The 23,694-nt window shown below is 39.7% G+C and overlaps 1 protein-coding gene across 1 annotated transcript; it reads left to right on the top strand.

The window, feature by feature from the left end:
* The first annotated feature begins 21,942 nt into the window (after positions 1–21,942).
* Positions 21,943–22,260, top strand: LOC123832574 (40S ribosomal protein S27-like). Its single transcript, XM_045860294.1, has one exon. It carries the CDS (start codon positions 21,943–21,945, stop codon positions 22,195–22,197), a length of 255 nt encoding a protein of 84 aa, XP_045716250.1. The 3' UTR covers positions 22,198–22,260.
* Positions 22,261–23,694: the final 1,434 nt, after the last annotated feature.

The raw sequence follows: 23,694 nt of genomic DNA, 5'->3' as shown, positions 1-23,694 counted from the left end.
TAGGAATAATTGCTTTGGATGTCTGTCTAACACTCCATAGATGTGGTAGTCTTTATATTCCATAATACAACACACACTAAATGGCAATTTGGAGTAAGTTGTGCATTTAATGCCTTGCCCACTTTAAATTTCTTTTTTAAGGTTTAAAAAAAGATTTTACTTATTTATTTTTAGAGAGAGGAGAAGGAAGAAAGAGGGAGAGAAACATCGATCAATTTGCCTCTCACACCTGCCCAACTGAGGACTGGCCCGCAACTCAGGCATGTGTCCTGATTGGGAATCAAACCAGCGAACTTTTGGTTTGCAAGCCTGCACTCACAGAGCCTCATTATCCAAGGCTTAAATTAACTTCTATTCTCTTGTTTTTGGTAGAATTGTTTCCTAAAGAAAACCACTCTTTGATCTTGGCTCTCTCCCTGTCATAATAATTTTGCGCACTCTGTAACATCCTTCCTTGGTGTGGTACTCCAATTTTCCTAGTAACTTTGTTAGTGTGTTGTAAAAGATTGAAAATTTGATTATGTAGTATACATGACATCAAATTGTGAATTAGTAGGACTTTGATGTAAAAACATATCAACATTTGAAGATATTGGTACTTGATACGCTATTAAGGAAAATTAGGCTTCACATTTCAAGCTGGAAATGAAACCGGAAAAGTCGGCGTTCAGCTGCCTCTCACTACCAGAACCATTAAGTAAGGACAAGGATTGAGTCTTTATGGGCGCTTTAGTCAGATGGCTAGCAGTCTGAGAAGGCAGCCAGCACGTCACGTACCCTAAGAGACAGTCTTAACATTTTATCTCAAGCTGACCTTTCTTATAAGGAGAAGAAAAGTGTAGGTAAGGGGTTTGGAATTCAGGGAAAAAAAGTAGGCAAGGGGTTTGGAATTCATGGAAAAGGTTAATCAGTTGAAAGCTGCAGTCCAGCAATTTTTCTAGCATCCTTTCCTCTGCTGACCCGTGATTCTTGAGCTGCATCCTGAGCATTGGAATTTCTCTCCCTGGGGCACAATGGCTCAGATGCCATCCTGATCACTTGCGGTCCTCCTAGGGCACAAAGGTTGAATTGCTTGTGGGTCTCCTAGTGTCATGTGGGGTCTGGTCTTACATCCCAGTTCCTGAAACATTAATTACTAAGCATATTAGCTATAATTTAAAGCTGAAATTTTTTCAGCTCTTGAGTTGCCTCATCAGAAATTCACTGGAATAACTGTTTAGAAAAGAATCATAACTACATGACTTTTCTTGGTTTTGGTACATGTGTTAAGAATTGTGTACAAATTGAAATGTCTGTGGACTTATCCTCAAAACAATCAATAAAATCTCAATTTTGAAGGAAAATAATTTATTTTAAATCATTTTGTTTTGTTTTATTTTATTTTAAAACCCTTAATTTATTTTTAAATGCTTAATTCAAAAAATCAATGAAAGGGAAATTCTATTTTGAGTTAAACCCCTTTATTTGTGTCATGTTCTGCAGCTTGCTGACCAGGCCTTTTACACGGGTGGCCCCATTCGCTCTAAATGAGATTACAAATGTAATGGCAGACCAAATGGTAAACCGGAGAAGTCTTATGCTAAATGGGAAAAAGGAAATGGAAAATTATTTAGAAAACAAAATCCTAAACCAAATATGGCAAAGATTATGATCCACAGAAGCATTGTTCTGAATACTTATGGGTAATCCATGAATAATCCTCAGAAATAGATATTGCTGATGCAAATCAGATGAAAAGAATTTAGATGGATTTTTCCAGCACATATGGCAATCAAGAAGAGTAACACACAGTGATATTGGCACCAGGGCCATGGATGCATTATTTTAAAGACTGAGAGGAAACGAAGTGCCTTCGTTAGAGAAATAAGCCTCTGTTAGTAAGGACCACATTTCTCTGATTATCAGAAGTAGGGGACTAAGAAATGAAAGGAAAACTCCATTGCACTGTAAATGTCTGCCATGATACTTCATGTTGGATTTTAAGTTGCTTGATTCTTTTACTCCTTCTCAGCAAACATTGACAAGAGACAGGTATTGCACAGATTTAAATTCAAGTAGGACATTTTTGACTTCCTAAGTGTTTTTTTTATTTACTCTGCTCCTATGGTCCTGGATGTAAATATTCTCTTAACTTCTCTTCCTTATCATGTTAAAATAATCAACAGAGAGCTTGAAAATTAATCAGGAATTTTCTCCCTCCAGACCAAACTGTGAATTATGTACGTGCCCTACCTGGGTATCCAACCCACAACCTTTTGGTGTATGGGACGACACTCCAACCAAGTCACACTGGCCAGAGCAAAAATCAAAATTTTTAAGTTACATTTTTTCCTCAAAAGGAAGAAACATTAATTGCCAATACCTACAAATGCAATTATTGCTGATGACTAGGTTCCTAGGGGAAAAAAAGAACTTTTACGTTTTTTTGTGTTTCTTCACAAAAAAGTAACCTACACAGGCAAACATCTCAACGATTTAGGTTGTGTTCATACTCTACTCATTCAATCTATTCATATACGAACTGTTAAAAAGTGTTCCCCCAGGTTAAAGAAGAAAATTAAAATCCTAGCTTTTAACCTTGAGACTATGAATTCCTCTAAATCTTTTATGCTAAATGCCATGTTCAAGTTCATATGTGTACTTCTTCCAGGGAGAGACTTCAGTTCTTAGCACATTCCAAGGAGCCCAAGATCCCATAAAGACTTAAAACCACTACCTTCTATTATTATTGAAAACAAGGGATTTTTATATTGAATTCCATAGACTTTCTAATTAGCTACATCAGTACCTCCCGAATTTTAATTCACACATAAATCATATGGGGATCCTGTTTAAAATGCAGATTATAATTCAGAAGGTCTGGGGTAAGGTATGAGATTCTACTCTTTGTTAAAAAAAGATTTTATTTATTTATTTTTAGAGAGGGGAAGGGAGGGAGAAAAAGAGGGAGAGAAACATCGCTGCGTGATTGCCTCTTGCATACCCCCTACTGGGGACCCTGCCTGCAACCCAGGCGCATGCCCTAGACTGGGAATCAAATGGACCAGCAATCCCTTGGTTTGCAGGCCGGCACTCGACCTGCTGGGCCACACCAGCCAGAGTGAGATTCTGCATTCCTAACAAATTCCAAGGTGATTCTGTTTCTGTTGGTTGATGGGACACACTTTGAGTAATAGTAAAAGATATGACACACCTGAAGAGGGCCCCATGCAGAGTTCAGAAAATGTCACCTGCTCAGAAGGTTCTAACACTGCACTGTTTTTGTCAATATATCCCAATGTCCAACGAGGATGAGAGAACAGACACTTAGAAGCATTACTTTTGCCATAAGCGGAATTGTTACAAAAACAAAAGTTAACCAAGTAAGTTTGAAGAATCTAATTGGCTTTATTAAGTGATTAATGAATTGGGCAACATCTTATCTAGAAACTAGAAGGGTTTTTATAGGAAGAAGGGTGGGTCAAGGAAATATTAACAAAAGAAAAGATTAATTTGGAGCCTGGAAATCTATTCTTTGGGGGAATGGAGCAGAAGGGTTTTTTTGTTTTGTTTTTATTTTTAAAGATTTTGTTTATTTTTAGACAGGGGAAGGGAGGGAGAAAGAGAGCGAGAGAAATATCAATGCATGGTTGCCTCTTGTGTGGCCCCACTGGGGACCTGGCCCGCAACCCAGGCATGTGTTCTGACTGGGAATCAAACCTGCAAACCTGCAACCCTTTGCTTTACAGCCTGCACTCAATTCACTGAGCTACGCCAGCCAGGGCTGTTTTGTGTTGTTTTTTAATCATAAAGATTACCTCTTCTTTCTATGGCGGATGGAGAAAGCTCCTCTGACAGTTTCCTTAATGGTGCTTGACCACAGAATTCCAGACTGGTCGATTAAGATTGTGTTTCTGGTAGAGGTTGAAACTACAATTAGATCAGATATTAAATCTAGGTATCATGGGCTTTTAGCATGAGTAATGCCATTTTGGGTCTGTGGTTTTCTCTTTAACAGAATAAAGATTATATTTGTGAGATGAAAAGTTATACCATTCCCCACTATTTAGAAGGTTTGAAACTGATTTTTGCAGATTTTATACATCAAGGAAGCTCTGATTGAATTTCTATTTTTGTGTTGCTTTTGTTAAACTTAAAAATCTTTAACTTCCATGACTGAAATCATTTTTTCAGCAAGGTTGTATTGAGCCCAAAACATTAACCAAGAACTGATCTTGGAGCATAGGGTCTAAGCTACCAGCAGCACGGCTACATAGAAAAAACAAAACAAAACAAAACAAAACAAAACAAAACAGCATGTTTGTTGTCCCAGAATTTTGCAAGCACTTTTATCCATCAAGTAGGGGAAAGGCAGAGGGAAAAAGTAGTCTGAACACGTTTACAGGAGCTATAGGGAAAGGGTTGGGAGACGGTAAGGCAGGACCAGTTCTGGGAGAGCAGAGTCTGCACAAAGAAATGTCTGCCTCTGTGGAGTGGCTGTGGGCAGCAGTCTGGAAAGCCCACCAGTAAGCAAGCAAGCAGGCAGGCAGGCAGGCAGAGGCTCCTGGAACTCAGCGGTGCCTGGCTAAAACAATCTGCGGAAACAGCCACCTGAAAAATGAATCTGAAATTCCAACAAGCAAAACAAGAAAGTGAGAAGCCTTTTGTTAGTTGGCCCATAGCCATTAAGAGACTAACAGCTCTCTTCTTCTCTCTGGCCACTGTAATGTAATTTAAAAGAACATTTCAGAACCATTTTCTTATCACTTCCATCCCCCCTTCAATCAATATTGGTTCCAATTGGTTCCACAGAAAGAGTTTAATAACATGCTGTCAGTTCTCCAAATGATATAAATTGATGATGTTCCTGGTCATTAAAAAAAAAATTCATGATTTCATTATCTTCAAGACTGTGAAATGCTGCCCTCTCTTTTTCATTCTCAGGCATATAAATCAGGTTTAGAAATTGGCAAAACAAATGCATTTTATTATTATTCCAATGGGTGTCACAGGAAAGAGACCGGGAATGTGTGGGTTCCTGGCTTCATGCAGGAAGGATTTCACAATTCAAGTCCAGGTGATTTTGAGATAACACTTATTAAAGTTGGCAGTGACACAAAGGAAGGGCTTAAAATAGAAGAGGCAAGATCATGGCAACCGGAGTGAGCACAGGCAGAGCTGCCTTGGCCCTTCAGGGAGAAAGTCACAGAGGCAGAAGTGAGCCAGCTGGGCCGTGCGGGCTCTAGAGGCCAGAGGAGAGCCCTTGATGAGCTGTCATTGCCTGCTGTTTCCCTAGATGCAAGTCTCCTGGGAACCTTTAGAGCTTAGAAAGAAAGCAAAGAAACACGCCTGAGGAAAGAAAGGAGGTGAGGTGTGGGTGTGCCCAAGGAGGAACATGTACTGGGTCCTTTGTCTTAAGGGTTTTTTATCTGTTCTCTAAGACAGGACTTTTAGGAAAGATCTCAAGGGAATATTCATCAGATTTCCAAGTGTGTCCTTTAATATGCTGATGCATCAGAATGAGTGTATAGAGGGGTCAAGGTCATTCTCTGGTCAGTTTCACCTTCACAGAATATCACCGAAGAGGGATCAGGACTGAGATGTGTCTACCCCAGAACAGTCTGGAATGTGTAAACCATTTGCTTCTAAGTGTCCTTGGTTAGGAAAGATCTTGCAGCTTATTAGCTGGCTATAAATTGCTGGGCCACCTGTTTAGATCTCTGCCTCAGTTTCCCCATTACAACTGCCAAGGAATTTTCCCAGTTTCTTACTATCCTGCCTCATTGGGACAGGACTATCTTTTTCTTATTCATTTACCTTATTTTTCTTCTCATCTGCTTATTATGATCTTGATTTACTCAAGATCATCAGTACCTATCTAAAAGTTTTGCCAATATCTGAAACTTAACATCAAAAATTAAATTAATAATTCCTCTTACTTACTAATATGAATCATCCATGACTCAAACAACTTTGTAATCAAAACCTTAAGATTTTGCCTCTCTGTCAAGCTCTGAACTTAATCATTCAAAGTTCTATGATATCATCCTCTTTATTGATTCCTTACTGATTAGGATTTAAAATGAGAAAAAGAATATAGAAGTATATCAGTTTTCTTCCCCCTAGCCCTAACCAAAAGGTGCAGCCTCCCCTCTGAGATCTGAGGGGAAAGACAGCAGCAAAGAGGAAGAGGAGCTACTGAAGAAGGGAAAGGTGGTACAAGTGTATTCTGGTATTGTTCACAACCCCTCTTAACTGGAGAGTAGGACCAAAGCCATTTTAAAATAATGCCATATAGCCTTGGCCAGGTGGCTCAGTTGGTTGGAGCATTGTTCCCTGTACCAAAGGATTTCAAGTTCAATTCCCAGCCAGGGCACATACCTAAATTGCAGGTTTGATCCCTGGTCAGAGCCCGTATGGTAGGCAACTGATCGATGTTTCTCTTTCACATTGATGTTTCTCTTTCTATTCTTTCCTCTCTCTCTAAAAGTCAATAAAAACATATTCTTGGGTGAGGATTAAAAATAATAATACTAATGCTGGGCTCCAGCCAAGATGAAGGTGTAGGTAGAAACCCTTTGTTTCCTTGCACAACCAAAAGGAAGATAACAACCAATCTAAAATCAATAAAAATCCAGAAGTGCCAGAAAATCAAACTGCATGGAGCTCTGACGACCAAGGAATTAAAAAAACAGTCAAACAGAACAGTCAAATAGACAGGTGCACCAAGACAAAGAAATATGGACCAAATGAAAGAACAGAGCAAAGTTTCACAAAGAGAGCTAAACAATTAGGAGATAGCCAACCTATCTGATGGAGAATTTAAAGCCCTAGTAATTAAAATGCTCACAGAACTGAGTGAGCTTAGTCGAAAAATGAAAAAATAAATGAAAGATACCCAAAATGAAATAAAGCAAAATATTTAGGGAAACAACAAGGACAGGAAGGAAACCAGGACTCAAAGCAACAATTTGGAACAAAAGGAAGAAATAAACATCCAATGGGAACAGAATGAAGAAACAAGAATCAAAAAAAATGAAGAGAAACTGAGGAATCTCTGGGACAACCTGAAACATTCCAATATCCAAATTATAGGGGTGCCTGAAGGAGCAGAACAACAGCAAGAAAACTTATTCAAAAACTTACTTGAACAAATAATGAAGGAAAACTTCCCTAATCTGGTGAAGGAAATAAACTTCCAAGAAGTCCAGGAAGCCCAGGGAGTAACAAAGAAGTTGGACCCAAAGAGGAACACACCAAGGCACATTATCATTGTTATATAAGATCAAAGATAGGGAATTCTAAAAGCAGCAAGAGGAAAGTAGAGAGTTACCTACAAAGGAGTTCCCATAAGACTATCAGCTGATTTCTTAAAAGACAACTTGAAGGCAAGAAGGGGTTGGAAAAAAGTGTTTGAAGTTATGAAAGGCAAGGACCTACATCCAAGATGGCTCTACTCAGCAAAGCTTTCATTTAGAATGGAAGGGCAGATAAAGTGCTTCCCAGATAAGGTCCAGTTAAAGGAGTTCATTGTCACCAAGACATTATTATATGAAATGACAAAGGGAAGAAAAAGAAGATAAAAAATATGAATGGTAAAATGACAACAAACTCACAACTATCAACAAATGAACCTGAAAAAAAAAGAGAAACAATGAAAACAAAAATTAAGCAAACAACTAGAACAGAAACACAATCAGAAAAATGTGCATCACATGGAGACATTTCAGTGGGGAGGGGGAGGGGAGGAATAGGGGGGAAAGGTACGGGAAAAAGAAGCATAATTGGTAGGCATAAAATAGTTGAGGAGAGGTCAGAAGTGGTATAGGAAAGAGAGAACTCAAAGAACTTATATGTACAACCCATGGACATGAACTAAGTGGGGGGAGGGATGCGAGAGAGTGGGGGGTACAAGGCAGAAGGGGGATAAAAAAGGAGAAATTGGGAAAACTGTGATAGCATAATCAATAAAATATATTTAAAAACAATACTAATGTAATATAATGTAAATGGTTAATAGCCTGGGCTCTGCTGTCAGACTTACTTCCAATACAATTTGTTAGCATTCTTATGTCTTATTTCCCTCATCTATAAAATGAGGATAATATTTGAGGGTTGTCTACCAAATTATCCATTACTTTTTTAAAGATTTTATTTATTTATTTTTAGAAAGAGGGGAAGGGAGGGAGAAATAGAGGGAGAGAAGCATCAGTGTAAGAGAAATACTGAACTGGCAACATTTTGCTTTGCAGGACAATGCTCAACCAACTGAGTCACACTGCTCAAGCCTCGTCTGTCTTTTTTTTTTTAATTTTTAAAAAATTTATTTAGAGAGAGGGGAAGGAAAGAGAAAGAGAGGAAGAGAAACATCATGTGTGGTTGCCTCTCATATGGCCCCCACTAGGGACCTGGCCTACAAGCCAAGCATGTGCCCTGACTGGGAATCGAACTGGTGACCCTTCTGCAGCCCACGCTCAATCCACTGAGCTACACCAGCCAGGGCCTCCTTCTTCTTTATTTACAATAATTTATTTGGTGATCTTGCAACCTCCCATGCAAACAGAGCTAACCAAGAGACATAATTCTGACCAAAAATACGTTGATGGAAATTCTTGAGAAGAAATACCCATTGCCCTTTCTTTCTCACTGGAAGATGCAATGTCGAGAAGTATCAGTGATATTATGGCCACAAAAATGAACGACATTTGCTAACTACAGTGAAGTGAGAAGACAGAGTGAAGTTGAAATATTGGTGACCTCACTGAGTCACACATAGAACTGGACTGGGCTCCTTATTAAATGAGAGAAGAAAACAGTATACTGACTTCTTTAAGTTCTTGCAGTAGGTTCTTCTATTATATCTAACACAATCCTAACTGATATACCATTTTGCAGAGTTATTGAGAATATTATTAAGTGTGATAATAAATTAACACAGGGTCTAGTACATAGTGATCAGGCAAACAGTTTTGGTAGTCATCATTGTCATTATTATCATTAGTATTCTCCACAGCTCCTGCATTCTTCCCCATCTCAAGCACAAGCTTTTTATATTCTACTTGATTTCCACACCATCAGTCAAATCAAGGCACTCATTACACTACATATGGGTCCCAACAAGTGTCTTAGTTGTACCTTGAAAGGTGAAGCTTTTCTAGAGAGAAGGGACGAGGGAGAAAACGGTGTCAACACAGGTTGGGAGGTAGGAAAGCAGAGTATTACAGAAGCTCTGTGCTTCTCTGGAGGATTAGTGGAAGATAAGATAGAAAGATAGGTCAGAGACAGATTGTCAAGAGTTTTCTATGACTGGCAAAGGAGTAGGCCAAAGAATTTGTAGTATATTTTCCTATAAAAATTTTAAGGCATTGTTTGTTCTTGTTTTGACACAGGAACTAATATTGAATACAATGAAAAAAGTAAAAATATTTGATGCTTTGGCTTACCTGGCTAGATTTAGTTTGCTCAATGATAACATGAGGAAGTTAAAGCTGATACTCTCAAAGAACTGTGACTGGCCCTGACTGGCTGTGGCTCAGTGGACTGAGCACCAGCTTATGAATCAAAGTGTCACTGGTTCGACTCCCACTCAGGGAATCAAACATGCCTGGGACATGTCTGGGTTTTAGGCCAGATCCCCAGTAGGGGGTACATGAGAGGCAACCACACATTGATGTTTCTTCCCTCTCTTTCTGTCTCCCTTCCCCTCTCTAAAAATAAAAAAAAAATAAAATCTTTAGAAAAGAAAAAGAACTGTGACCATTCTAAGAGTCTTTGGAAATTACAAAAATACTCTAATACCCAAGCTTGAGTGAGAGCCTCAATTTCAATATTTGATGCAACCTTATTCTTCCATTCATTATTTTTTTCTTTCTACAAAATTAATTAATATTGTGCACTTTGCATATGCAGAAACTTGCTGCTACCTCAAGTCTGACTGGAAGCCAACCTCAATTATCCACAATCATCAGAATAATCTTCCTCAGAAACTTCATGAATCTAGCGCACCAGTCCTTGCTCCACCTGGTTTTGCACTCCTTTGTCAACCGACTTGGCTCCCTATCAATGTCACTTCCCTCCAGTTTGCTTTCTTCATTCTACATCTCATACATGATGCTCAATTCTAAGCCATACAGAACATCAGCTTGTAAATCAAATGCAATATAATAGTACAAATGGTTTAATAAGTAATAAATACATCTGTTTTTTAAAATAGGTTTATTATTTTTGAAGTATAGTACAATGTCAAGTATAAAAGAAAATAGACAAAATATTTAAAAAGAATAAGGAAGCAACACTACCATATGGAGGGAAAGGTGTTAATTTTGAGGGGTATTCCTTTGCCAATTTTTTTATGGCTTTTACACAGTTGTAATCATTTTGAATATGTCATTTGTTTAACTTAATATTATAGCACAAATATTTTCCATGCTGTTACATTGGATTTATGTGTAACTTTTTGATAGTTATATATTTTAAATTTATCATGAAATATTTAAAACATATAAAAAGATATAAGGAATAGTGAAATGAAAATTCATAAATCCTTATGGAACTTAAGAAAAAGTCATTAACATTTCAATTGATTCTTTCTGTGTAACCTTCCTCATTTGTAGCTCCCTCTTTCTCTACCATGTTTGGTGACAATTCAGCCCATGCATTTATCTATATTTCCACCATATAAGTAGGTATCCCTAAGTAATATGTAGTCTTACTTGAATGTTTCAAACTCTATATAATTAGTATCATACTGTGAATATTCTACAACTTGCTTTTATTTTCTTCTCAATATTATGTTTTTGGGAGTCACTCATATCAATTCATATTTGCTGTGTGATATTTCATCAACTAATATACCGTAATTTTTCTTGTGTTTTAATGTTGACTATTTAGGTGGTTTGCAACTGTATATATAATGTTCTGACAAATATTTTTCTGTATATTATTTTTTATCATGTAAGATTATCCTCTTATATAGATCCCAGAAGTGAAATTAACAAAAAGCATGAACATTTTTTAAGATCCTTGATACATATTGCCAAATAGCTTTCCAAAAGGATTATACCAATTTTTAAAAAGATTTTATTTATTTATTTTTAGAGAGGGAAGGGAGGGAGATAGAGAGAGAGAGAGAAACATCAATGTGCGGTTGCTAGGGGTCATGGCCTGCAACCCAGGCATGTACCCTGACTGGGAATCGAACCTGTGACACTTTGGTTCGCAGCCCACGCTCAATCCACTGAGTTATGCCTGCCAGGGTGGATTATACCAATTTTATATTGCCACCAGAAATATATTACTCCCCTGTTTTATTACATACTCACTATTCATGGATGATAGTACTAATTTTTTCCTTAACTTTGTTGGCTTGATCAGCAAAAGGTGGTATTTTGATTTCTGGTGAAGTTGAAATGGAAGATTTTACTTCTTTTTAGAGAGAGAGGAGGGATGAAGAAAGAGAGGAAGAGAAACATCAATCAGTTGTCTCTCACATGCCCCCTACTGGGGACCCAGCCCACAACCCAGGCATGTGCCCTGACTGGGAATCAAACTGACAATCTTTCATTTTGCAGGCCAATGTTTAATCCACTGAGCCACACCAGCCAGGGCTGGTGAAGTTGAAACTGAATAATTTTTCTTATTATCTATTAGTCATATTGCCTTCTTAGAGATGTCTTTTATGGCTTTTGACCATGTAGGAGAAGAAAAATTCTCCTTTTGCCCTTCTAGGTTCTATGGTTGGTCTAATAATCAAATTAACATAAGACATATTAACAGGAAAAAAAGCAAATTTAATTACATATGTATGTATAGGGGCCCATAAAAATGAGCCCCCAGGGCAAGTCAAGCAGTTGAGGCCTATATGGAATCCAAGCTAAGGGGTGGGATAGGGCCTGAAGCTTCCAAGGGGGAGGGGGGAGTTCATAGCACATATTCTTACATTTGGGAGATGTTCAGTAGATATTTGCCCCGCCACGCAGTAGGTCATTCAGATAAAAACTTATCTCTGGTAACAGCTTTCTCTATGAACCAGGCCCCATTCCCCCTCTATCTAAACTCTTTTGGGTAGTTAATGGAGAGGTGAACATTTTCTTGAATCTGCTGGGTCTCAATTGCCTTCAGCTCAAAATAGTCCATATGTCAAAGTGGCACATTTTGGGGAAGTGCATTCTGAAACCCTAAACACTGGTGGAGGTTTATCTGATCTTAACAGTTTTTTATATAGCAATATATTGATTTGTTGTCAAATTTGCTATACATATTTTTGAGATTTGTTTTTTGGTACATGGTTTCGTTTTAAAATAATGCCTATAAGTATATAAATAAAAGGTTTAATAATTAATTCTATTATAATATGAACTTGTTCACGTGGCTGGGCAATTACAGAATGGAATAGGACATTTTGATGGTAAAATCATAAATATATCATTAAATTTACAAGTGTATATGCTACTCTGAAATTAGTTAAATTTTAAGTTCTTTCAGTGGTTTTAACTCATTCATTTCCCAGAATAGCATTTCCAAAACTGTTAGATGTTGACTCCATGTAGTTTGTAAAGTGTGAGCAACCTTAATAGCCCATAGAGACTTTTATTTATGTTTTCTTTCTTTATTCATTCATTTATTTTTAGTTTTCCCTAAGAAAATAATTAGCAGCTCAAGTTTAAATGACCATTAAAGCCTTTCATAAAACGTTTCACTAAACTTGTCTAATGTTAGAAAATTAGCATTTTACTGTTTCTTTATGAATGTCTTCTACTTTGAGGAGTGAACACTTCTGCAATTTGAAAAGAAAATTTTAATTGATTTTTTTTTAGAGAAAGAGAAGAAGGTTGGGGTGGGAGTTGGTGGGAGAGAAACATTGCTTTGTAGTTCTACTCATTTATACATTAATTGGTTGCTTCTTGTACGTGCCCTGGCTGGGGATCGAATCTGTTACCTTGGTGGGTTGGGACAATGCTCTCACCAACGGAGCCACTCAGACAGGGTGACACTTCTGCAATTTTAAAATGAAGATTTGACCTTTAAAAAATCTAAGACATAGATTGAATGAATCAGTGGCTCCACTCTGAGAAGAAGAAAAATAGTGTCCTTTATTTACCTTTCTTATACATCCTCTGTTATGAAGAAAGTCCTGGGAATTAGTAGACAAATCCTTAGAACCCTTATAGAATTAATATAACAGGTCAAAATAACTATTGATCTACCAAAAGGTATTTATTGAACACTGCTTTAGGTTCAGGCCTGCCACAGGAGCTAGGAAATGTAAGGAAAGTGAGTGGCCTTTTTAGATAGAGCACAGAGGGGAAGAGAACAGAGAAATCAAACAGCAGGTTGCTGAACCAGATTAAAGTGATCTTTTATAACCTGCTAAATATTATGAAATTTTCCCCACAGCAGCTGCCCACCTTCAAGTATTTATTTTCTTTTCTTTTGGCCATACCATAGATCAGCGGGCATCTGTAAACACACAGGTATGTACGGGACTACTTTTGCCATATTTGCAACACCATGAATCTAATTAAATAGTACAATGTTGTCCTTTCTCTTTGAATTAAAAAAAATGTGTTTTAGAAAGATGATTCAGGAGACAGCGTGGAAAATGGACTGCACGGAGGAAATATGGATGGAGGTGACCACTGGGAGACTGACTGAACCATCCAGGTGAGACACGATGAAGGTCTGATGTTGTAAGACGCCATGCTAAGCACTGCAGGGAACACAGAGCCGAACAAGACACGGCCCCTGCGCAAAGGATGAATGAATGAAAATGTCAGACTGCATGCTTGTTTACCCTAACATGATGCCTCTGGAGATGGTGATATAAAAAGGTACGAATAAAGGACTTTCATTAAAATCCTGCTGAAGGTCAAAAGTACAGAAAGCAATAATTCTTGCTTGATCTTTTCAATTTGATTCTGTTGTCTCCCATGTCCTTATGTAATCAATTTACACACCCAGCTGTTTGTGTTTTGACCAAGCATGAAGCACAAGGCAACGGGAACAACGCAGTCAGCAGTTGCCTGGACTTGTTAGTGGATGTGATCTCAGTAACTAAGGACTTGCTGACTCAGTGACAAGAGGAAAACAAAAATCTCCCCTCTCCATTCTCTGGCCAGCCCAGCTGTTACAAGACTGTCAAAGTCCACAGTGGTGGGGACCTCTTTCTACTGCCCACCTTGCTCATTTGCTGTGTCATCATGAGGCAGAACTAAAGTCTCATACTAAACTTGAATCAGTGAGCCGGGTAAATCATTTCCGGGGCTTGGTATCCGGGGCCAGGTGGCAAAAAGACCAGACCTCCTTCCCTCGCCCAAGGCTCCATTACTCACCTGGGCTCTGGTGGGGCTCCAGCTCAGGCCCTCGGGCCCAACCAAGAGCTACTGCAGCTCCCTCCCTCACCTCTTCTAAGGAAAAGGAACACCCAGCCCAGACACTCTTCTGGTGGTGGGAAAAAATGGGATTCAGAGTCAGATATGGTTGAATACAACCATGGTCAAGGCTGTGTGACCACCTGCAAGTCAGTTAACCTCTTTCAGCTGCAGGTTGCTCACCTGTGAAGTACTGGTTATGACTCGACCACACATATCTACGTGAAAGAACGCATGTACAACACCTGCCGCTCTCACGCTTTTGCTGGTGGGAATGTAAAATGGTGCCACCTCTTTGGAAAACTGTTTGGCAGTTTCTTTAGAAGTTAAAGATAAATTTACCCTACAGCCCAGCAATTCTACTCCTAGGCAGCCACCCAAGAGAAATAAAAACATATGTTCACACAAAGACTTGTGTGTGGATGTTCCTAGCAACAGCCTTCCTCCATGAACCACAAAAACATTATGCTAAGTGAAAGAAGCCAGACAAAAAAAAAACACATATTGTGTAAGTCAGTTTACATGAAGAAGAGCAAATCCAGAAGCTCAATCTTTAAACAGGTTACAGTTGCCTAGGGCTGGGAAACCCTGGGGGAGAGTGACTTCAAATGGGCCTGAGGGATATTTTGGGGGTGATAGAAATGCTCTGAATTGGATTGTGGCTATGGATGCATAACTCTGTAAACTTACTAACAGTCATTGACTATAAACTTAAACTGGTAGAAGTTTATGGTATATAAATTATAACTCAATAAACTGTTTTAAGAAACCTACCAGGCATGTAGTAGATACTCACTACTACAGTGAATTACCAACATTTGATCAGCATTTATTGGTGACTGACTTTAGACACATTACATGTCCTAGCTCGACTCAATATTTTTTAAAAGATTTTATTTATTTATTTTTGGAGAGAGGGGAAGGGAAAGAGGAACAGAGAAAGAGAAACATCGATGTGAGACAGAAACACCAATAGTTGCCTCTCCTATGTGCCCCAACGGGGACCAAACCAGGCATGTGCCCTGACCAGGAATAGAACGGGCGACCCTTCGCTCTGCGCAATGACGCCCGACCCACTGAGCCCCACTGGTCAGATCATCAACGTCACTCTGATTTCTAAGGCACATTTCTAAATATCACCAACTTCCGTTTTCAAATACCTTTTTCCATATCCACTTGCCATGTGTGCAATGATCAACTGAATATTTTTCTTTAAACAAAATTACTTTAAAAATTTATATAAGTGTATGCAATTGTAAAACCTTGTATCATTATGGTAAATGGAAAACTAGAATCATTTGTTATTAATAAAATATACTGTGAAAATAAATACGAGAAAAGCAAAATTTGTGGGCAGTTTTCCCTAAAGTCTTGCTCTGTCTGCTTGAAAAAGGAGACTGAAAATGTTAGAGAAGGGTGAAGGGGGGATAAGTAGAGGTGCAAGGAGACTTGGCATACAGATGGTGTGTTATAGAACTGTCCATGCCCTGTCCAGTGTGGCTCGGTCGGTTGGAATGGCATCCTGTGGCTGAAGAGTTGCAGGTTTGGTTCACGGTCAGGGTACATACCTAGGGTGTGAGCTCGATCTTTGGTCCGGATGTGTATGGGAGGCAACCAATTGATGCTTCTCTCTCTCCCTTCCTCTCTAAAAGAAATGAAAAAATGTCCTCAGGTGAGGATAAGAAAGAAGAAAGAATTGTGCATCTGAAAACTACACAATTTTATTAACGACTGTCACCCCAATTCAACAAAAACAATTTTTAAAAAATGTTAGAGAGATGACGTAAGCATTTCTCTATGATAGAATCAGACCCGGAGATTGGGATTCCAGGCTGAGAACAAATAAGGTTTTCTGTGCCCCCACCATCTATGCAGAGTTGAAAACCATTGAGGTCAGATAACTTCCCAGGGCTTGTCAGGAGGCAGCTGAGCCTGCTCCTGCTACTTGAGCATTAGGCCCTGCAAGTCCATAAAAGGAGAGGCCTGGAGAGCGCTGGAAAATCATCAGGCCTGGTCAGGTATGAGGTAGTGTGCCTTGGCCTGGAGCAGTGAGAGGCCTGAGAGAATCACTCACGGCGACCACGCCACAGTGAGAAAGGAGATGGGTCTCCCCTCCTCAACGGCGGTTGGCATCCGTCTCCAGGCCTGGTGCTGCTGCCCCAGCACGGGGTGTGGAGACAGAGGCCTCGGAGGAGCCCGGGTGCGCCCCTAGTGGAGATCCCTGGAATGGAAGCCGAGGGACTCGAGGTAAGGGAGCCAGGCGGGTGCACTGAAAGACTCAGGCTCACACTACCGTGAGAACCGAATTCGGATGCCTGCAGCCAGGGGGCAGAGGCAACGCAACCAAGAGAGGCTCAGCCATCCCTTGGAAGGAGACATTTTCTCCCTCTCCCTTCTTTCCCAAAATAATGGGAAAAGAGATTCAGTTGAGCGTAGCAGAGGGAAATAAGTAAACATTTCATGTTTGTCCTCCACTTGATTCAGACTGTTTAATACTGGGTAGACAAGGATTAAAACAACTTTAAAAAGATCTCACTTTCACACTCTGCCATTCAACTAATGCTTATACGGAAACGTCTAAATTATCTGTGAACCTCCTCCAGTTTTGGAGGTGAAGAGTTAGCTGCCTCTAGCCCCCGCCCTCCAACCGCAGGGCTGCCAACATGTGCTAGAATGATGATATCTGAGCTACTGCTCCTCTCAGTCTTCATAAACTTTGGTCTTTTCCAAGTGATGAGCATCAGGGCAAAATTTAGTAACGCCGCATGCCTGGACAAAATGACCATTTCTCTCACTTGCTCTGTTTTTCCTGTCCTTTACTGATTTCTCTGTTCTTGCCTTTCCTTGGTCAGCGAGGGTGAATTCTGCCTACCGCCCGCCACTGGGCTGAGTGAGAAACCAGAACTTGAGTTTCCCAAGGCACCATGGGAGGGAAAATGTTGGGGTACAGAAACTCCTGACCGTAATGGCCAGAGTTTGAGTTCAGATTTTGCCTCTTGGTACCTCTGTGGCCCTGGACAAGTCCTTGAACTTTTTGAACTATACTTCTTTATCTGCTAAATGGGATGAATTATAATATCTGCTGCCCAGGTTGTTGTGAAGCTCAAATGAGGTGACATGAGAATACACACCATACAATTCTATAAATATGTTACTTTTTATTATTGTAGTGGCGGTTTTTAAAGGTGCACCTTTAAAAAGTAATTTGTCCCCCTGGCTGGTGTGGCTCAGTGGATTGAGTGCAGGCCTGCAAACCAAAGGGTGGCTGGTTCAATTCCCAGTCAGGGCACATGCCTGGGTTATAGGCCAGGTCCCCAGTAGGGGGCATGCCAGAGGCAACCACACATTGATGTTTCCCTCTCTCTTCCTCCCTCCCTTTCTCTCTGTGTAAAAGTAAATAAAATCTTTAAAATAAATACATATTTTAAAAGTAATTTGTCCAATTAAGGCATGTATGTATGTTTCAACATGTCTTAGAAACACAAAATTGAAAGACAAGAATAATTTGTAGAAACATACACAATGTAATTCAAAGTAGATTTTATTTTCCCAGCTTTATTGAAATATAGTTGACATATACAACATTGTGTAAGTTTAAGGTATAGAATGTGATGATTTGATACACACATCTTGTGAAATATATACCCCTACAGTAGGGTTAGTTAACACCTCCTTCACCTTGTAATTACCATTTGTTTGCTGTGGAGAGAACATTTACCATCTACTCTTTCATCAGCTTCCAAGTACATAACAATACAGCATTGTTAACTGTAGTCACTGCGTCATACATGAGACCCAGAGCTGGACATCTGTGCTTTTTGACCAGCGTCTCACTTCCCCCACGCCCAGCCCCTGGAAGCCACTCTACTCTCTGTTTCTGAGTTGGCTTTTTCAGATTCCACATACAAGTGAGATCATCCAGTATTTGTCCTCATCTGTCTGACTTATTTCACTTTATATAGTGCTTCAAGTTCTACTCATTCTTTTGAGGCAGGATTTCCGTCTCTTTTATGGATGAGTAATATTCATATGTAGATCACATTTTCTGGATCCATTTGTCTGACATTTCAGTTGTTTCCATGTCTTGGCTATTGTGAATATGCTACAGTGACTATGGGGGTGAAGATACCTCTTTGAGACAGATTTCATTTCCTTAGATATATACCCCAAAGTGGAATTGCTGGATCCTATGATTGTTCTATTTTTAACTCTTTAAGGAAACTCCATACTGTTTTCCACAGTGGCTGCACCAACTTATATTCCCAGCAATAGTGCATAAAGATGCTCTTTTCTCCATGGCCTCATTGACACCTGTTATCTTTTGTCTTTTTGATAGCAGCCTTTCTGATAGATGTGAGGTGACATCTCATCGTGGTTTTGTTTTGCATTTTCCTGATGACTAGCGATGTTGAGCATCTTTTCACGGATCTGTTGGCATTTTGTGTGTCTTCTTTGGAAAACATTGTGAATTTTAAAACACATGAAACAATGTTCCATGTTTTCATGAATATATACATATGTAGGAAAAGTACTTCAAATGTGTGGGAAAACACATTAAATTCATGCCACTGGATGCTCCGGGGAAAAGAGGGCCACAGGACCAAGGAAAGGTGCACAGGCGCTTCTGGTGGAGCCATAGTATTTAATTTCTTTGAAAGAAGACAGAGAGAGAAATATTCAAAGCAAATCCAACAACTTATAACAGTTGTTCCGTCTGGGTGGTAGGCACATGAATGTTTACTGTGTTATCCTCAGTGCTTTTCTCTTTTGAAAAAAAAATTCTTTTTTTTAACTTTTAGTTCTTAAAATTTTTTAAATTTTTCAATTACAGCTGCCATTCAATATTATTTTATATTAGTTTCAGGTGTACAACATAGTGTTTAGGCAATTATACAATTTACAAAACATTCCCCCTGATATTTCAAGTACCCACCTGGCACCATATGTACTTATTACTATATTATTTTTTAAAGAGTTTATTTACTTATTTCTTTTTAGAGAGAGGGGAAGGGAAGGAGAAAAAGAGGGAGAGAAACATCAATGTGTGGTTGTCTCTCAAGCGCCCCCCACTGGGGACCTTGCCTACAACCCAGGCATGTGCCCTGACTGGGAATCAGGGCAGGTACTCAATCCACTGAGCCACACCAGCCAGGGCTCTGTTACTGTATTATTGACTACACTTTCTGTGCTGTATTTGACATCCTGTGACTATGTTGTAACTACCAATCTGTACTTTTCAATCCCTTCACTTTTTTCACCCAGCCCTGCAGCTCCCTCCCATTTGGCACCTGTCAGTTTGTTCTTCGTATTTATGAGTCTGTTTCTGTTGCGTTTATTTTGTTATTTAGAGTCCACATATAAGTGATATCATATGGTGTTTGTCCTTTCTCTGTCTGACTTATTTCATTTAGCATAGTACCCTCTGGGCCTTTTCATGTAGTCACAAGTGGTAACATTTCATTCTTTTTTATGGCCAAGTAACATTCCATTGTATATATGTACCACCTCTTCTTTATCCAATTTTCTATCAATTGGCACTTAGGTTGCTTCCATATCTTAGCTATTATAAATAATGTTGCAATGAACATAGGGGCACATATATCTTTTCAAATTAGTGTTTTGATTTCTCTGTATAAATATCTAGAAGTGGAATTGCTGGGTCACATGGTAGTTCTAATTTTAATTTTTTAAGGAAACTTCCACAGTGACTTCACCAATTTGCAATCTCACCTACAGTGCACAAGTGTTCACCTTTCCATATCCTCCCCAGTACTTGTTTGTTGATTTATCGTTTTCCATTCTGACAGGTGTGAGGTGATATCTCATTGCAGTTTTAATTTGCCTCTCTCTGATGATTAGTGACATTGAGCATCTTTTCATATGTCTATTGGCCACCTGTATGTCCTCTTTGATGAAAAGTCTATTCAGGTCTTTTACCCATTTTAATTGGATTGCTTGTATATTTTGGTGTTAAGTTGTATGTGTTCTTTATAAATTTTGGATATTAACTCCTTATCAGATGTGTCATTGGTAAATATCTTCTCCCAGTTGAAAAACAATTCTTAAAAACATGTTATAGCTCAATATTCATAATCTGGAGAAAACAGAAAAGGATAAAGGCAATGATAACAAAAAAAAACCTAACTAAAATAACTACTATCAACAGTGATTGGTTTAAGTTCTGCCCATCTATTTTATGTACGTGCAGACACGAAGGCAGGTAAACACAGCTGGATCATTGTACTTTGCGAAACCCTGGGCACCTGCTGGCCGCTGGGTTGGATGGCTCCGGGCCCAGGTGTCAAACAGTGGGTCTCACACAAATAAAACCGTTTCCACCACTCTTTTCTTATTGAGGTTTCTGGTTTATAAAATTGCCCTTTACAAAAGCTCTGTTGTGTAGAGTGTAAATATTTAATTTAATCCACATCCACTCAAGCCTGTCTGGTGTTTGTTTTTCATTTATATTTCATTGTGTGACCTAATGCCAAATTCATCTGCCCATTCACTCCATTAAGTTTAGGGGGGACAAAAGCAAAGTCATTTTTGATATTGTAGTTATACCAAATGTTTAGGTGCTTAACTAAATTTTTCTATCTACTTGGTTTAAAATTAATTTTATATGTGTTCTCTCACCTCAGGAATCGATAAGGATATATTTTTTTCTCTCCAGTCTTTCACTTTTCAACCACCTGCTACTTTTAGTTTGGGTTCAAATTCCGGAGTTGGTTAAGGTTAAGGTTTCAAAATTCAACCAGTTAGGATATCTGGATTTGGCCTCTAGTATCTGGAAAAGTCAACTGAAAGTCTAAAATTGCAGTGCCCAAGCTCTGGCTGGTGTGGCTCAGTGGATTGGAGCACCGTGCCCTGGACTGTAGGGTCATGCATGCTATCCCCAGTTAGGGCACATGCCCAAGTTGCTGGTTTGATCCTCAGTAGGGGCATGTACGAGAAGGTAATCAATTGGTATTCTCTCTCAGATCTCTCTCTCTCTCTCTCTCTCTCTCTCTCTCTCCCCCACACACCTTTTTCTCCCCCCTCCCCTTCCTCTCTCTCTCCCTCCCTTTTCTCTCTCTAAAAAGCAATGAAAAATGTCCTCAACAAGAATAAAAGATAAAATAAAATTGCACTCTCCAGTATAGTAGCCACCAGCTACCTGTGGATAAGTTTAAGTTTATTAAACTAAACACAATTTACAATTCAGTTCCTTGCTTCCACTATGCACATTTCCAAGGGCTCCATGGTCACCTGTGGCTTCTGTGTGGGACAGCACAGATCTAGAACTCAGCCGTATCTCACAAAGAGCTATTGATAGTGCTGGTCTGGAATCACATGGCAGTAGCCATGGTCATTTCCTGCACTTGCCAGATTTTCCACTGTCATCTTCCAAACTTTGAAAACCTTCTGCAGGTGCCAGTCTGGATGAGGAACCTGTGAGTAATACGTGGATGTGGAAGACAAAGCTGATGAGAGCCCTCTCCATTCTTCCCTGGAGACAGCTATTCCTGCTATGCGTCTTGGGCTTCTGTCCTAGCCAACATCTTTGAACCCTTATAAGATTTTCATCCGGTGGTGATGACCTCCCCACGACAACATGCCTTGTGCAAAGGATCTCCTTCTTCCCTCTCCAGAAAAGGAGAAGAGGAAACACAAGAAGAAGCACCTGGTGCAGAGCCCCAATTCCTATTTCATGGATGTGAAATGCCCAGGATGCTATAAAATCACCACCGTCTTTAGCCATGCACAAACGGTAGTTTCGTGTGTTAGCTGCTCCACTGTCCTCTGTCAGCCTACAAGAGGAAAAGCAAGGCTTACAGAAGGATGCTCTTTCAGAAGGAAGCAGCACTAAAAGTACCCTGAACCAAGATGAGTGGGGAACCATCCCAATAAACACATTTTAGATACAAAAAAACCCTCAAACAAACAGATTTTCAGATAAAGCTCTTACCAAGAGTCAGAAGTAGATTCACCCCTCCAAAGCTCCTTGTTATTTTATTTGTGGAAGAGTTTAAAAGGATATGAAGCAAATTCAATAGGCAATCCACTTGCATTCTTAGACAAACTTAGTCACTGCATCCATCTATTCTCTTTTTGGAAATCAGACTAATAGATGCAGAGTCTGGAGAAAGTGGCGAAGGCGTATTCAATGACTCCAAAAGGTCAATAAGTGGTCACAACACAGAAAGCCTCAGATCTTTGCAGAGGACATGCTCTACCAGCAGATAGGGCGACAAGATAAGCTAATATCTGGTAATCTTTGAATAAAGGAAAAGTAATTAGCAAATCAAATTCCTGATGAGTCTGTCTTTCCAAAATTTACGAGGCGATTTTTTCTGGCAATTCTCTCTGGCATTTTTGTGATATCACCTAGTGCACCGTTATTTAATTTTTCTTTTTTTAAAACGATTTTATTTATTTATTTTCAGAGAGGGAAGGGAGGGAGAAAGAGAGAGAGAGAAACATCAATGTGTGGTTGCTGGGGGCCGTGGCCTGCAACCCAGTCATGTGCCCTGACTGGGAATCGAACCTGCAATTGGTTCGCAGACCGCGCTCAATCCACTGAGCTATGCCAGCCAGGTATAATTTTTCTTTTTTTAAAAATATATTTTATTGATTATACTATTACGGTTGTCCCACTCCCCCCCCTTTATTCCCCTCTGCCCTGTACATTGCCTCCCACCTGTGGGGGCACTCCACCCGCAGAGCACCCCCATTTGCCGCAGATGAGAATAAGTCTACCAAGACCTGATCTGCTTGGGGAGGAAAGGTGGCCGATCTCTCAAAGGAGAAGGGCCAGGAGCCTGTTCCTCGAAGGGCTTTTATTGGGTTCAGTTTGCACAGGAAAAGCTCATCAATCATTGTCAGGCAGTAATGATCAAAAAATAGATAACATTCAAAGAACTATGAGGGTCTATTCTGAGTCAGGGTCTGTTAGCTAAAGGGCCATAAAACTTTGGGGAAACAAACTCATTCTGTGCTTGGAGCCTTATCATTTCAATTAAGGTTATAAGCAAAGCAGATTTCACAGGATTTTATGCATCCTTTCTTAGGCCTGATTGCCCTGGGCAACCCACACTTTCCAGCACAGGGCTGCACCCACCTCCAGAATTGTTTCAGACTTAAGGCATAGTCTCAGGCTTAAATCAGGCAGGGGAAGTAAGGCAGCCAAGAGATTAGAAGACTTCTTGCAGACAGAATGAGGACTCAGGCTATGTCAAAGCCGAGGGGCGGGAGTCCATCACCCCCTTTTTCTATAGCCCCCCAAGTCCTTCCCTGAGGGCCCCTTCACAACCATGCCTATCTTAGGTTGTCCCTCCCTTGGGAAATCTCAATGGCTAGCCAGTCA

This window comes from Phyllostomus hastatus, unplaced genomic scaffold (genome assembly GCF_019186645.2).
Source record: "Phyllostomus hastatus isolate PE091 unplaced genomic scaffold, TTU_PhHast_1.1 phas_scaffold_193, whole genome shotgun sequence".
Lineage (NCBI taxonomy): Eukaryota > Metazoa > Chordata > Mammalia > Chiroptera > Phyllostomidae > Phyllostomus > Phyllostomus hastatus.
The sequence above is the reverse complement of the archived record's forward strand: the minus strand, read 5'-3'. Positions and strand labels throughout refer to the sequence as shown.